Source organism: Excalfactoria chinensis, chromosome 6 (assembly GCF_039878825.1).
Source record: "Excalfactoria chinensis isolate bCotChi1 chromosome 6, bCotChi1.hap2, whole genome shotgun sequence".
Taxonomy (NCBI): Eukaryota; Metazoa; Chordata; class Aves; order Galliformes; family Phasianidae; genus Excalfactoria; species Excalfactoria chinensis.
Genome location: NC_092830.1, coordinates 34,501,425 through 34,515,817, shown reverse-complemented (window position 1 = coordinate 34,515,817; position 14,393 = coordinate 34,501,425). Strand labels below are relative to the sequence as shown.

The 14,393-nt window shown below is 43.7% G+C and overlaps 1 protein-coding gene across 2 annotated transcripts in view; it reads left to right on the top strand.

Moving 5' to 3' along the window:
* CHST15 (carbohydrate sulfotransferase 15) overlaps positions 1–7,676 on the top strand; it is a 39,698-nt gene extending 32,022 nt beyond the window's left edge. For both annotated transcript variants that reach the window (XM_072339949.1, XM_072339950.1), the window contains exons 5-8: positions 1,008–1,164; positions 3,917–4,073; positions 5,826–5,973; positions 7,038–7,676. In XM_072339949.1, coding sequence (XP_072196050.1) covers positions 1,008–1,164; positions 3,917–4,073; positions 5,826–5,973; positions 7,038–7,228 — 653 coding nt within the window. In that variant the 3' untranslated portion in view covers positions 7,229–7,676. The remainder of the gene's footprint in view (positions 1–1,007; positions 1,165–3,916; positions 4,074–5,825; positions 5,974–7,037) is intronic.
* The last annotated feature ends 6,717 nt before the right edge of the window (positions 7,677–14,393 follow it).

Genomic DNA, 14,393 nt, shown 5'->3' with positions numbered 1-14,393 from the left:
TTTAATTGACGAGTCAAAGCACGTTGATGATCAGGCAGTGCCTTGGCTAATTAATTTAGAGCGGAAAAGCAGAGCTGTTGTGGACGCCCAGCTTTAGCCAACAGACCTGATCTCCTCCCTTTGAAATGAGGCAAAATGAACATGACAGAAGATTAATGTGTTTTCTAACAACTCCAAGACTTTACTAATGAATCACATTATGCTAAGCTGGTTTGGAACAAACACCTATTTCACTTTGTGTTTTGGCAATCTTTTAAAGCCTTTATTGGACTTTCCCAAGAGAGGAAAACAAGGAAGATCATGTGAAAGTCTACAGGTCTGCAACATTATTATTTTTTTCATCTCATTTCCTTTGATGGAGGAAAAAAGGAAAATCTCATTAACAAGAATTAGCTTTCATTAAACTTTCAAAGTGTGGAAGTTTCCAAAAGGTTTTTTATATATGTTTTATTAACGTATCCATACCACGTAACTATCAGTATGACTTCAAAAGAGAGGCAAGGATGAACCATTCACAGCATCACACCAGATCATTTATTCAGTAGTTGAAGCATCACACACCAGAGGTGCTGCTGCTTGTGCTTCTCCCTCCCTGTAGCACTGCTTAGGAGTAAGTTGCTTAAGAATCTAAGAGTCTGACACTTAGCCATGTGTTAATCTTTAATAGCTGACTTCTTTCATAAAGGGATGCTTTGAATTGCAGTGACTGAGTTTAGTGCCAGTGCTCAGTTCTGTATTTCCCACATGCTCGCCAGCTCTCCTGTTTCTGTTCTAAGCAATACTGATCCACTGGAGTGCTGGTTTCCACTTCTTTCACTGGGTTGTTGCAAGCTGTATCTTGTATTGTGAGTGTTCTGTCTCTGGGAAGCAGCAGCCAGAGCAGTCTGCAAGAACCAGCGAGGTGTGCTGGAATTTGCTGCATTTAAATGGTCTACACCAGCTATCAGTGTTCCACTCTGATACATGGAATGAAATGAGTTACTAGCAGAGATGCTTTCTATTTCCAGGGGAAGCCAGTGCCTCCACCATGTGGGACAACAACGCGTGGATTTTCTTTTACGACAACAGTAGTGAAGGAGAACCTCCCTTCTTAATCCAGGATTTTATCCATGCCTTCCAGCCAAATGCCAAACTTATCATCATGCTGAGAGATCCTGTTGAAAGGTGAGCAAGGGTTGTGTTGTAAAAGACATTTATATGCCTCAGCGTAAGTAATCCTGTGAAGTGCTTCAGTTCATATTAAATAACATGCTTTATGTCTTCAAGGACACACCAAATAAATAAGATTGCGATGAGCTCCAAAATCAGCAAATGATGAGTTTTTTTAGTAATAAAATGCACAGTGCACCACTCGAAGCTCATTTAGACAGTGTTATCTTGCTGAACTAACAAGTACTCAGGAGCTCACCCTTGGCCTTCCTGACTTTGTGAAGGAAGGGCTCTATCTTTGCATTTCACTTCTTCTCTCTCCAGTCTTCCTCCAGTCTTTTAGGGGACTTCTTTCTGCTGTGTCCTCTGCAGGAGGGAGGATGAAGACGATAGATACTGGGGAGGGTGGAGGAGACCTTTTCAGGTGCCTATTCAGGTTACTTGGGCTGAGTCACTGGGGTCTCTGTCCCTGGAGGTGTTCAAGAAGTGTAGAGATGTGGCACTGAGGGATGTGGTCAGTGGGCATGGTGGGGGTGGGCTCGGCTTGGTGATCTAAGTGGTCTTTTCCAAACTATGACAGAGGCATGCAGATGTCAGCAGGCACCTACCATTGAGCTCCAGAGCTCTGCAAGTGCTTCCCACCTCCCATGACAGCAAATACAGTTCTCAGCTTTTAACTGGTTCTCCTGACCTAAGGATTGAGCAGATGATAATTTTATGGGGGAGAAGTGGCTGAAGTGGCTCCCTCATGTAAATTACCAACAAATTCCCTGATTGCTTTAACCATCCTCCATAATGTGTGTGCCAGCTCGAATAAGGGTGAGATGAAAAGTGAGCTTCACCTCCCTTAATGTCTTTATAATCAATTGGCTTCTATTTGTTTACAATTCCCAGTGCCCTTGTTGGTGACAGCTCATCTGAATGGCAGAAGGGGCACCTGGGGACAGTCACCTTGCAATATTTGGGAGGGTGAAGGAGCTGCACAGAGCCTGGTTTGTGAGAGGCCCACAGAATGGGGGATGTTTGAAGAACCTCAAGGATTGGAGGCGGTGGGCATCTATATCCCGTTGTAATGGATGAGCATAGAGGGTAATGTCTTTAAGGAGCTGGACCAGCTGGAATCCCAATCAGTGAAGGTTTTATTTCCAAGCAGATGTCCCCAGAATTAAAAACAGATGGGAAGAAACAGAAAATCTCTTGCTCTGCAGAGAGAGAGCACTCATCTTCAAGATTGTAGTTTTCTATAAGATGTCATCGAGTCTTTAACAATCTGGGTTTATTTTAATGGATGACTAGAAATACTGAGAACTCCCATTAAGCCTTTCAAACAAGTGACATCCTGCCCATGCTGTATGTGATACCTGCTTTGCCCCATATCTGCGTCCAAGCTCATCATTGCATTCTTCAAGCACTGTTGGGCATCAGAGTTCTCAGCACTGTGTAGTTTGGGCACTGTGCTTAGTTCTGTCTCTTTTTTTTATAGCTTGCTGTAACTTCCATTTTAAAGGGTGTAAAAAATTAAATGAAAACCAGTCTGCAACATATGCATCCCTTCTCTTCCTTTTCAAGTGAACAGAGAGTTTTCATTTATGTCATGTGGGAATTAAGATCCTGTTGTTGCAGAACACTGAAATAAATAAGTACAGGGCGGCTATTCCTGTGCTTAAGTGCTTCACTGGATTAGAGCCGAATCTTTCCAAATGAAGTGATGAATTTTAAAGTACCTGTGGCAATCTAGGGAAGTTTAAAAATAAATAAAGCTGCCGCAGCAATAAAATGAGCCAGTGTCTTTTGAATGAGGCTGATAGGATCAATGGACTTGAGGGGTGGGACGAGATTTTAGATGATCTTTACTGAGCGGTGTTAAACAACCATAGAACTTGTACTAAGAGATATGGCTTGAGGGGTTACCTCCTGAGCTGCAGCTTAGAGGAATTCCTGCTGCTGGTGGCTAATACAAGACTCTGCTCCTACCAAGAGATGGGGTCATATCCTGCCATCCTCAGAAAGGGAGTGGGACTGGTAATTTGGGGGAGTTTTGAGAAGTTGATGTAGAAACTGTTTGGGATTTGAGGTGGAATAACTGCAATAACTAGGAAGCCTGGAATTTTTCCTATTTTTAATGATGGCCAGTTTGGTAATTACAGAAAAATCACAGTTTCTAACTCATCCCGTTCCCCTTTTGAGGACTGTTTCTATCCATAGCAGTGTAGAGTGTGTGATACAGAGAGGGGTCCCAGTATCACCTGAGGCCAGTTCTACCACACATGTAAATTATGTATGTTCGCTGGAACAGGCTGGCACTGGAGCAAGTTACCCAAATGAGTTGTGGGTGTCTCACATCAGGGGATGCTTAAGGCCAGGCTGGATGGGGCAGCCTCAGCTGGTGGATGGCAACCCTGTACAAAGCACACATTTGGAACTGAGTGGTTTTTAACATCCCCTCCAACTGAAGCTATTCTATAAGTCCAAAAAGTCTGCATTTAGAAGAAAATATTTACTCCTGTAATTTACTAGGGTTTGGATTTCACATGATGCTGACCTTTCAAGCAGGGATGAGAGTGAGCAGCTCCCTGGAGTAACTGCCATTCTGAGCCAAAACCCATCAAAATGAGTCCAAAACGTGTTATTGCTGAACAGTGCGGGTGGGGCAGCATTACTCACACATGGCTCTTCTTTCTCAATTCATGCCACTGATTGCAATTGTTATGTAAATAGATCCTCTTTCATTTCCTTTCTCATTTACTCGCATGTATTTCATTCACAGATTGTACTCCGATTATCTGTACTTTGCAAGTGCTAATAAATCTGCAGAAGATTTTCACGAAAAAGTGGCGGAATCGCTGCAGCTGTTTGAGAATTGCATGCTGGATTACTCCCTGAGAGCCTGTGTCTACAACAACACCCTTAACAATGCCATGCCTGTACGTATTCCCAACGCCATTGGATTCCTTGCTTGTATAACAACACGCGGCGTCAAGGTTATTAAAATGCCTAAATACTATTGCCTATAAGCATCAAGAAGTAAAATTCTCTTTTCATTCGCAAAGCGGACGACATAAATATACATGCAGGCATGTAAAAGCTGATGTGTTGGCTCAGCTGTCTCACCAGTCTGTTCCCTGATGAATGCCAACAGCAATAATATGGTTGTTCTATTGTGCAGGCATATGGGGAGCACATTTAGTGAAGATTGCAGTTGAATGTGTAAGCTTTTTGCAGATATCTCCAAAAAGTTGCTCTGACAAGGATATTTGTGGCATGAAATTGCCTCGAAATCAGAAATAACTGTATTCTTTTTCAAGGAAAGGCTACCAATAGCCAGATATAACCTTCTTCTTAGAGTTGTGGACATCCAAAAATGATGAGAAGTGCAGAAACTGCTGCCAGGAGATCAGAATGCTGAGCCTGTCGTACCAGAATTCACATGTTTAGTGTAGAACTGGCTTCAAATTTTGCTTGAGAGTGAGAAGAAAGGCTTTGCAGGATAATATGGAAGACATTGGCTTGAAGTATCAAGTCTGGCCAGTTTGCCATTCAATCCTATTTTATTTGCTAAGACTTCAAAGGCCTAAGAAGGAATACTTCCTTCTCTTGTCACCAGGGTGAACCTATTGCCTCCTCCAGTCAATGCAGTAACCACTGCAGAGTTGTGTGCCAAAGTGCTGCAAGGCCTGCAGGATATTCCTCTTCCTTACTTCAGCAGGCAGGTGGGAGCTGCCAGACTTGGATGGAAGCCTCCAGAACCTCACAGATACAAGCTGCTGCGAGGGAGCATTAGGATACTTCTAGCCTACAAATGTCTTCTAGTATAGGGAATGTACCTTTTTTTTCCCCTCCCTTCTTCATCAGGGTGCAGCAGCACTCTTCATTTGTTGTCTTAGGCAGCCCTTGGAAGATGATATGAACACAGACAGGTGTTTGTAATAAAGCACAGATGCTAACAGTTCCTTGATGGACCTCAGCCTCTTCTTCAGCCAAGTTAATAGGCTCTTTTATGTGCATCGTTTGCTACAGATGTAGGGATTATTTTCCCCTAAGAGCTCGTTCGATTGCCAATTGTGAGCTTGCACTAATTGTTGTAGCAGAAGAATTTTGTTTTGCTACTGGTTAATATGTTCCTGAAAGAAGGGAGGTGAATATCACAGGTGTTGCCACTAGAAGTGATGGGTGCCAACATGTACAGAAAGGGATGTTTGTTGACTTGTCCTTGTGGAGAAAAATGTGTTTGGCTTGTCCTTGCCTGTGAAAAATATGTTAATTGGAGAAAGGCATGCAGGGCCACGGTGATCAAATCAAATGCGCAGATGCGGATGTTATGAGAGAGAGAATGGCTTGGGAAAGAAATGCTGCTTAATGTGCAGAGGGAAACACTGAAGCTTAGGAATGAGGCAACGTTCTGGAAGAGCTACAGTGGAAAAGAAGTCATACAGGGTAGAAAATTAAAGTTCTTCCTAAAGCCAAGAAAACGCAGTATGATAATAATGACTTAGCAGCAATTCAAGATATGGATTATTTTGCTGGAATTCAGGTGTCAGCGTAGGTTTCATGAGTCAATGATCCTTCTAGAGAGCAAATCTGGGGTATCTGCCCACAAGACACAAGTGAGTGTTGGTTTGTTCCAGCTCAGAGTGTTGTAAATGAATTAATTTCTGTTTTTTTTTTCATGCTTGCAGGTGAGGTTGCAGGTTGGGCTTTATGTTGTGTACCTTTTGGACTGGCTGACTGTTTTTGACAAGGATCAGATACTCGTTCTTCGCTTAGAGGACCACGCATCAAATGTGAAATACACTATGCACATGGTGTTCCAGTTTCTGGATCTGGGTAGGTTTCTCTGGCTGCTTGGAGATACATACATGTAAAATTGTTGTTATCCTTCTTCTAGGTCATTACATTAAGGAAAAAGAACAACACATCCATTTCACAGCATGGAGAGAGAGCTTACCAGAAAGAAGCCAGTCCTGGTTCTCAAGGCTTACATAGGTGCAGGAGCTTAAGTAACTTAAATAACCCATGCAGCTTAAATAACTTAAAGTGCTACCAGGTTGTGAATGCTGTTGCCAGCTAAAAATGATCCAGCACCTGAATCTGCATATGATGAAAGGTTGTGTTTTTAGCTGGAAAGAATGAGGGAGTTGTGTTTTTGCTGTGTTGACTGAGACATCTATTGCTAATCTGACCATCTTTTGCCCAATGTTGATTTGACAGTAGCAAGAGGACAAAGATATGGCTGCAGAATAGTCTGGCTGGTCCAAACACTGGTCTGTATGATGAGAAAGTTTGAGTGTAGCAGATTGAGCAGACGAAGAGCTTGGCATCTTCTTGAAAATGATTTATGTTGGGAAAAGTCAATGGGTTCTTATCATTCTGAGGTACATAGTCAAGGGCTGAGATGTAATCCTGGAGTATATATATACAACCGTAACTACGTGTCAGTTTGATCCCGCTGATAGCCTCAAAAACAGTAACAAAGGGCCTTTCATGACACGAGTGAGTCTAATGGAGCTTCTAACAGATATGAGACAACTCACCCTGTGAAAAGAAATAACAGTGTGTAAGAAGTTTGACTCTGAAATGGACGGGGATTTATACTCAATGTCTTCGTTGTTTGTCTGAAAACAAATCTCTTCCTTTAGAAGTGATTTATATCGCTGGTTTTAGAGATGATTAATTAATGTGAGAGGAAAAAAAACCATATTATTTCCATATTTACTAAAAGTGATTTATTTTACTAATCTAAGCCTGCACTCAATATTCTGAAGCATAGTCTCTGCTAACACAAATTCCATTCGTCTTCCCTTGGCAGGCCTTCCAAGTTAGCCATTTGTCTTCTTTAGCAAGGGCATTGCTGATGAAAGATATTAAGATGTTATTCTGTTTTACCACAGGACCTCTAAGTGAGAAACAAGAAGCTCTGATTACAAAAAGTCCTGCGTCGAACACCAGACGACCTGAAGACAGAAGCCTGGGACCTATGCTACCAACAACAAAGGCAATCCTAAGAGATTTCTACCGGCCTTTTAATACGAAACTGGCACAAGTTCTTTTTGACGATGCTTTTTTATGGAAGAGGACGTAATCTGTAAATTCAGTGCCACAAATACAGCGCTTAAAGGAGTTTTTATTTTTTTAAATTCTATTTTTGTGCGTGGAGATTGACCTTTTTCTTTTCCCCATTCCAAAGAGATGCCGATTGAGGAGACGAGACTCATCTTCAGTCAGCGCACTTCACGACAGCTGTATCACATTTTCCTTGTGAGAATGTAAAGCATCTTGCTTATCAGTTTCTTGCAACTTCTTTTACCCCAGCAGAAGCGTGGCATGGGAATGCATTAGTGCAAAAGGTGATGTCTTACACTCTTGGCTGGGATGTTGAAGTTTAACCTTATCTAAGATGCTCCAATGAGGAGTTAGCATCATTTTCTTACAATTACACTTATAATCTCGTTTTCAATATATGTAATTCCTTCATATTTTTTTTCAAACTATCAATGTCATGTAGTCATTAAATTTTTTTAATTGAATTCAGCCAAAGTTTTGTTTCTTCCTGTTCATAGTCTTCACTTGCCCTAAGATTTCTGTATCTCCTTAATTCTGAAAGTAACCTTTATAGATAATCACGTTTGCATATATTTCTGAGGTAATTTATATCTTTAGTGAATGAGCTTTCCTTCTGGCTGTCTTAAAATAAGCTTTCTATTCACATAAGAGTGAATGATTGGAATTTCAATGATTGGCCATGTTCAAAGTTTAGAGTAACAAATCCATTTGACTTCCATACTTCGCTTATGTTAATACAAAGACATCCGTTCACATTGCACATTTTCCCTAGAAGTAGCTGCTGGGTTTAATGTTAAGTCCAGTGCTGGCCATGGTGAGCATTTGTGAAGTTTTGTGTTGGTTCCTATAGAGGTGATCTGAGCAGGATGCTCAGTGCCGTATGTCCTCGTGGGAAGGTTATGTTAGCTATTGAATCAGTTGCGTGTTGTATCTTTCCCTCTCCAGAAAAGGTGTACAAATCCAGTTAAAAAGGGTCTGGAATGAAGACTCGATGAAAATCTATTTTAAAAATGAGAAACTTTGGGTTTGTCTTGAAGTTTGGAATGGCTGAAATAAGTAATTTGGGTAAGTAGTTATGGATGACCAGAGCTGGTTAGCTCTGTTTCTGAAGTGCATACACATCAAAATCCATTGAGAGTGGATTACTTTGTGTTCTCTGAATTAGAATCAGCGCTGTATGCTCAAGGAAACTGAACTGTTGTGGCGACATATTTCTGTTTAGTTGTCAGCTAGATCCACTATCTGATGATTTAGCAGAGGGCTGTTAGAGCTGTGTGGTTAGGTTGTGGTTGGACTTAATGATCTTCAGCATCATTTCCAACTGAGTGATTCTGTGTTATTACCAGCCCTAAATGCTAGTTTTATTATTGTCTAGTGTGAAGATGAGTATGTATGATTTGTTCAAGAAATTAGTTTGTGCCGAGGCATCATGCTGAGATTCACCTTTTCCCAGGGAAGTTCCTTCCATTGCCTATATGTGCAATCTAAATTAAAACATGCTGCATGGCCAAAGTTTCTGCTCCAGATTGAACTGGCCCCAGCACCCTTCACAGGTTCCCTGTATGAAGGTGGACTGTGGTGTGTGTAGCACTGTAACATGAGGGGAAGGAGCCGTAACTATCAATAATAGGGCAGGAGCCTGTAGTCCTTCCAAAAGCGAAGTTTCCAATGGGTTTGCTTTTGCATCACCTCTTCCTTTTCATGAGTTCCAGAATATAAAATGACATTTGATTTTTTCTTGAGTGATGGTGGGTGTTGGACCTCTCCCCTGCAGCCAGAGCACTGCTGACCTTCAGTGGCCTCCCTCTGGACTCGCAGCAGGCCCGTCCCAAGATCTTCCTCTTCCCTTTACCCTTCCTCTTGACATCTATAGTTGTAGAAGAATACAATGTCATCATTATTATTCAGTGCAGCACTGAGTTGGCCTACCTCCCCAAAGCAGTAAATCTGCCAAGAAACTGGACATGCTATCAAGATGGTGTGCTCTCATGTTTGCCAAACTATAGCAGTGGCTCTTTGCAGAGAGCTCAGAAAATGCATTCTTTCCTCTGTTTGCTCTTATCTGTGCTAAACAAAAGTAATCAGGCAAAGATGCAGCTTTCCTGAATCCAAAGGCACTGGGGAAGGGGTCAGTTCCAAATGTTTTTGCTGCTACTGCAGAGGAATGTGAAATGTGTTCTCTGTAAGACCTTGCATGCTCGGGCCAAGCACACTGGCTGGAAGATGCAGTGAGAACAAAGGCTCTCGTGCTAAGAAAAACAGGCTCTGATTTACACAGAAAAATAAACCTTGTTATCTGTTGAGTCCAGCACACAGGCTTATAGGCTTCAGCTAAATCAGATAAACAGCGAACTTATCATAGTACTGAATATCATACTGTAATATAATACTGTGAATATACCATTCTACCAAGTAATTAATCCATCTTCCAACCAGCGCTGTTTTATGAGAGATGGGGCACAACTGAAGTTATTCCTGCTGGATACCTCCCTCCAGCAGTGTCTGTTCTGAGCTGCTGCGTTTGTCGAGCAGAAACGCTTGTGTTGCAGTGCCATCCTGTGGTAAACCTGCACAATACTTCGTGCATTGGACATGCAGCTCCCTCCCTCCCTCCCTCCCTCCCTCCCTCCCTCCTTCCCTCCCTTAGGATCCCCAGATTTACTGGGTCACTTTATTCTCCTAGTACTTCTAGGATAAAGGTATCAATAGGTAGAAGTCCTAGAGATGCTGCTGCAGGATTTGGTCCATGCTTCTATCTGTACTAACTCTCTGGCACGGTTTCAGGCAGAGACACAGTGTTGTCAGCAGCAGAGATTTGAGAGGTTTTGGCACTATCCTGCTGGGTACTTTTGCCTTTAAGTCACAGCTCCTATGGAAACTTCGACAGCGCTCTGTGGTGCCTCCCTCGGTAGAAGAGTGCTTAACGTGATTGCCATTGTGGCAGGGGCTTAATGGACTGCCAGGCTGAAATATACCGTTGGAAATTAGAAGCCTGCTGTGTGCACGCTAAGCTGTAATTAACAGAAAATAAGGCTTTAAGGAGACAGAAACAGTAATTGGCATTCTGCATTTCAGAGGAAGGAAACGCTTCCTGTCCCTTGTCCTCTTGGCTGCTGAGCATCCATTTGGTGGAGAAGCATAGGGCGGTGTGCTGCGTTAGTGTCTAATGGTCTGGGTGGGGACAGAGGGACCTTGGGGACAGAAGGAGTCCAAGACCTCCTCCCCCCCCCACCCCAGTACGTCCATCTGATGTGGATAATCTAGAATGAAGATGCTGCAAATATAACAGTAAGGGCTTTAGAAGTGCTATTTGGCCACCAGAGTAGCAGTTGGGTGGGATAGCAACTCATGGCATGGTGCTGGTTGGCACTGCATGTGGCATCTTGCACAGGAAAGCTATTCTTAAGCTAGTTTGTTCTCAGACTAATTTGCATTTATTTACTTGGTTTGGCTATATCTCATGGCTATATCTCTTCCTCTACTTTAATAATGAACGGGAATTAGCAAAGAGAAGGGTTGTGCTTGTGCTCTGGGCCAAACCCAGCCTGACAGCAGCTCCTAGAATTGTACCTGTCCTCGTCAGCAAGCTGAGAAGTGTCCCTCTGTCCTCCCATTTGTGGATGGTGGCACCTACACATCCCAGCTCCTCCCCTGGTGTGCTGAAATCAAAGGTAACAAGGTGAAAGCTCCTGTCTGGGTCTGCAGAAGGGCTGCACGCTGTCCTGCTCGTACAGCAGAGTCCAGCACTGCAGCTGTGATGGGGAAGGGGGAAACTCTTTGAAAGGGTGTAGAACAACTCTATTATTGTGGGCTCCCCAGGTGCTGATATTGCAGCACCACCAGAGGGCAGCGCACGTCTGAAATTGAGCTGCAGCTCGCAGGGATGTTGTGCTGTGGGACAAAAAGAGGGACAAAGGGACAAAGGCAGTGCTCTGTCTGTAAGTATCTCCCCCCCCCCCTGGAACTGCACTGAGTTATGAAGGGAAAGTTATTTTCAGTGCTGCACAGCGCAAGTGAATGTATAACTCGGCTTATATGCAGTCTATAGCACAGGGCACAGAAAGACCGTCTGCACCTGGGAGGATATTAAAGGTATGTGCTAAAATGCTGTTCATATCGTGGTATCGGCAGTGAGACCCTCTTTTGCTCTCCTGGAGGAGATAACCAACACTCTTCTTGCTTGCTCTGACCCACGCTGCCAAGCACAAATCCCTCCTCAAGCCTCAACGCAACACTAAGGATTCTGAAGGGAGGAAAAGGAAGCTCCCTCTGTTATCACGATGCAGCATGATACATCAGGAAAGGGATGGTTAAAAGTGGTCTGTTCAGTATTTATTGGGTTGTTTAAAGGTATTTGTTAAGGATGGTGTTGCCTTATAGTAGCGTTACCAAACTGAGGGGAGCTGGAATGTTTTGTGCCATAGTAGTACTACCAAAGCACGAGGGGAAAAAAGTTATTAGACTGGAAAATCCACACATTTAAGTAACACCTCTTAAGCAGGCGTGGATGAGTCAGTCCCTGAATCACTGCATAGCAGTGCTGCATCATCCATCCCTGAGTGAATCCCACAGCATCTGTTCCCAACCCAAAGCTGCAGGACCACGATGTGTGGCTGATTTAACAGCTAAAGCATGGGCTTCTCCAAGCGGATGGCAATCCGAGTGCATTTGCAGCAGGTGGTGCTGCGGAGCAGTCCTGGCCTTGCAACTGTGGCTGAGCTATATCAATACTGTATTTGAAGAGTACTGAATATATACATTCACTTTAAGCTGATTTTCAATAGTTTCCCATTCTCTGTGTGTTAAAGAGGTCTGTATTGTTCAGTGAACGCCCCCGTGGGTACACATTACTGTGTAATTAGAGGTCGGAGGGCTGCAGGCAGCACAGTGGGGACTAGAGCAGGTATTTGAGACAGAACAGTTTGGAAAGCAATCAAAACACGAAGTTTCTGAAGCCAGAAGGTTCAAAGCACTTGGACTAACCTCAGCAGGAGCATGTTAGGACCTCAGGAGGCAGAAGCCATTGGTGTCTGGCACTGCGGGAAGCAGGTTTTGCTGCAGTTTAACAGCTGGCAGAGCCAGGGAATTGGGAATGGTAGCACTTCTGAGGTCCAGGAACTGAAGTGCTGGAGGACTCAGGACAGTGAGAGATGAAAGGCTCCAAGGGCAGTGCAATGGGGTAGGAGTGATTCTTACTGCCGTACAAAAATGGACGTGTGCCATCTAAATGGGTAAAATAAAAATGGTGAATTTTCTATACTGATAGTTTAGAAGACCAGAAAACACTAAAGGGTATAAAGCTGTGAAACAGTTTCCATAGCAAATACTAAGTGCCAGGCTTTTAGGTAGCATAGGTGCTGTGATTAATAGCATCAGTTACCAGTGCAGCACCTCTAGTTTTCTCTGTGCCACGTTAATATGGATGCAGGACCTTTCAGCTTTAGTTTATGCGGTATTTTAGAAAGTCTGTTCATTGAGATGAAGTTATGATGTCTACCATATGCTTTGGGTGATGAGTTGATGGTTGGACTAGATGACCTTAGTGGTCTTTTCCAACCTTAATGATTATATGTTTCTATGATAAGATGCCAACAAACAGTTTCCTACAGGACTTTATACTGTACTGCTGTAGGTGCCACCTGAAGAGGTGCTCAGTATAATGTATCTCCTAACTAAGGTGTAAATTGCCTTTAGACACACATCAAGGTTACTGGGGCCAAAGGTGAGCATGCCAAGTTGGACACCTGGGTGGTATCCTGGCATTCTCTCACTGCACCTTTTGATGCCAAAGTCTTCACCTGCACTCTGTGACATGGGAGGTCGAAGGCTAAAATAACAGTATTTTCCCCCTGAATGATAGCCTTTCAAGTCACTGTGTGTTTAGCATATGGGAAGTGTGCATATTGAGATAACAACCCAGAAAAGGAAAATATCTTCTCTGGATATGTCACAAGAGGAAAATTAACTGCACATACATTTCAGGCGTCTATGTTCATTGCAGTCTGAAAGTTATTTGAACTTGAAGTCAATTCAGATAGTGCTACAAGGGGCAGCAACTCCTGCTTCTGCAGCACAGCTGTGTGCTGGACCCTGTGCTGGTGGTGGTGGCCCAGCTTGGCCTGGTGCTGCCTGCCTGCAGAGCGGGGCTCAGCAGGGGTGAGCAGAAGCCCCAGGCTTGTGTTCCTTGGTCAGAGGCCAGCCTCAGGGCTCTGAAGGGCTTAACAAACCCAGGCTGTCCTGCTGTTCCTCCTCTGTTTTGGAGCAAGAGGGAAATATGCAAAACAAAAGCCAAAGCCCAAGGAGAGCATCTGTCTGAAGCTGTTGGGGATCTTGGGGCAAACCTGTGACTTCTGCTCCAAAGCATGTTGGCCTCTTGTCTTATCTCTGATCACTGCGTGTCCAGATCAACCTGTGGAGAAACACTGCTCTGCTGCTTCAAAAGATGTCTTACTGGCTGAGGATTAAACAGAAATTCAGTGGGAATCACAAGGCACTATGTCAACTGCAACCACTTCAGTTTCACTCTGAAAATAAAGAGCACACAGAATAACATCGCCTACTTTGCACTGAAAAATGAGAAGATGTAATCCAGTCAAAGTAAAGTGAGTTAAAAGGAGATTCCTCTATATCCTGCCCCTACACATGAAAGCTGTGTTGAGGTGCTGGGATCTGCAGAGCCTGTTTCTGCCCCGGGATAGATTTGTGCTTACTGGGACATGTTGTGCAGGGATGCATCTCCTCACCCCTGTAATTATGGCTCAGGAAATATATCCGCTGAAAGAAATGAAATCCACTTAAATCCCTTCTGAGTGCGAGTTGGCAAGACCCAGGTGGCTGCAGAAAGAGAGCAGGAGGATTGGGGTTGTGCCAAAGCCACCTGCAGTGAGAACAACTGAGCTCCTGGGAAGCCCTGGGCCCTCCTCCCTGTGCTTTTTCTTTTCAGTAAAGCTCTGTTTTTAATTTTCTGTTTGTGTTTGGGGTCAGGATGGTGCAAATCAAATTCCCTCAGCCTGCTGAGGCTGGTGCTGTGCAGGAGCAGAAGGTCCTGCTGTGCAAGGGGTATCTTGGTAGTGATCCCCATCTCTGATCAGGTCCAAAGGACACAATGTGCACCCAGCGCACCTACTGTAGCCATCCATGAGTAGAAAGGTGCTGGGCCTCTGCTGGAGCAGAATCTTGTTCTT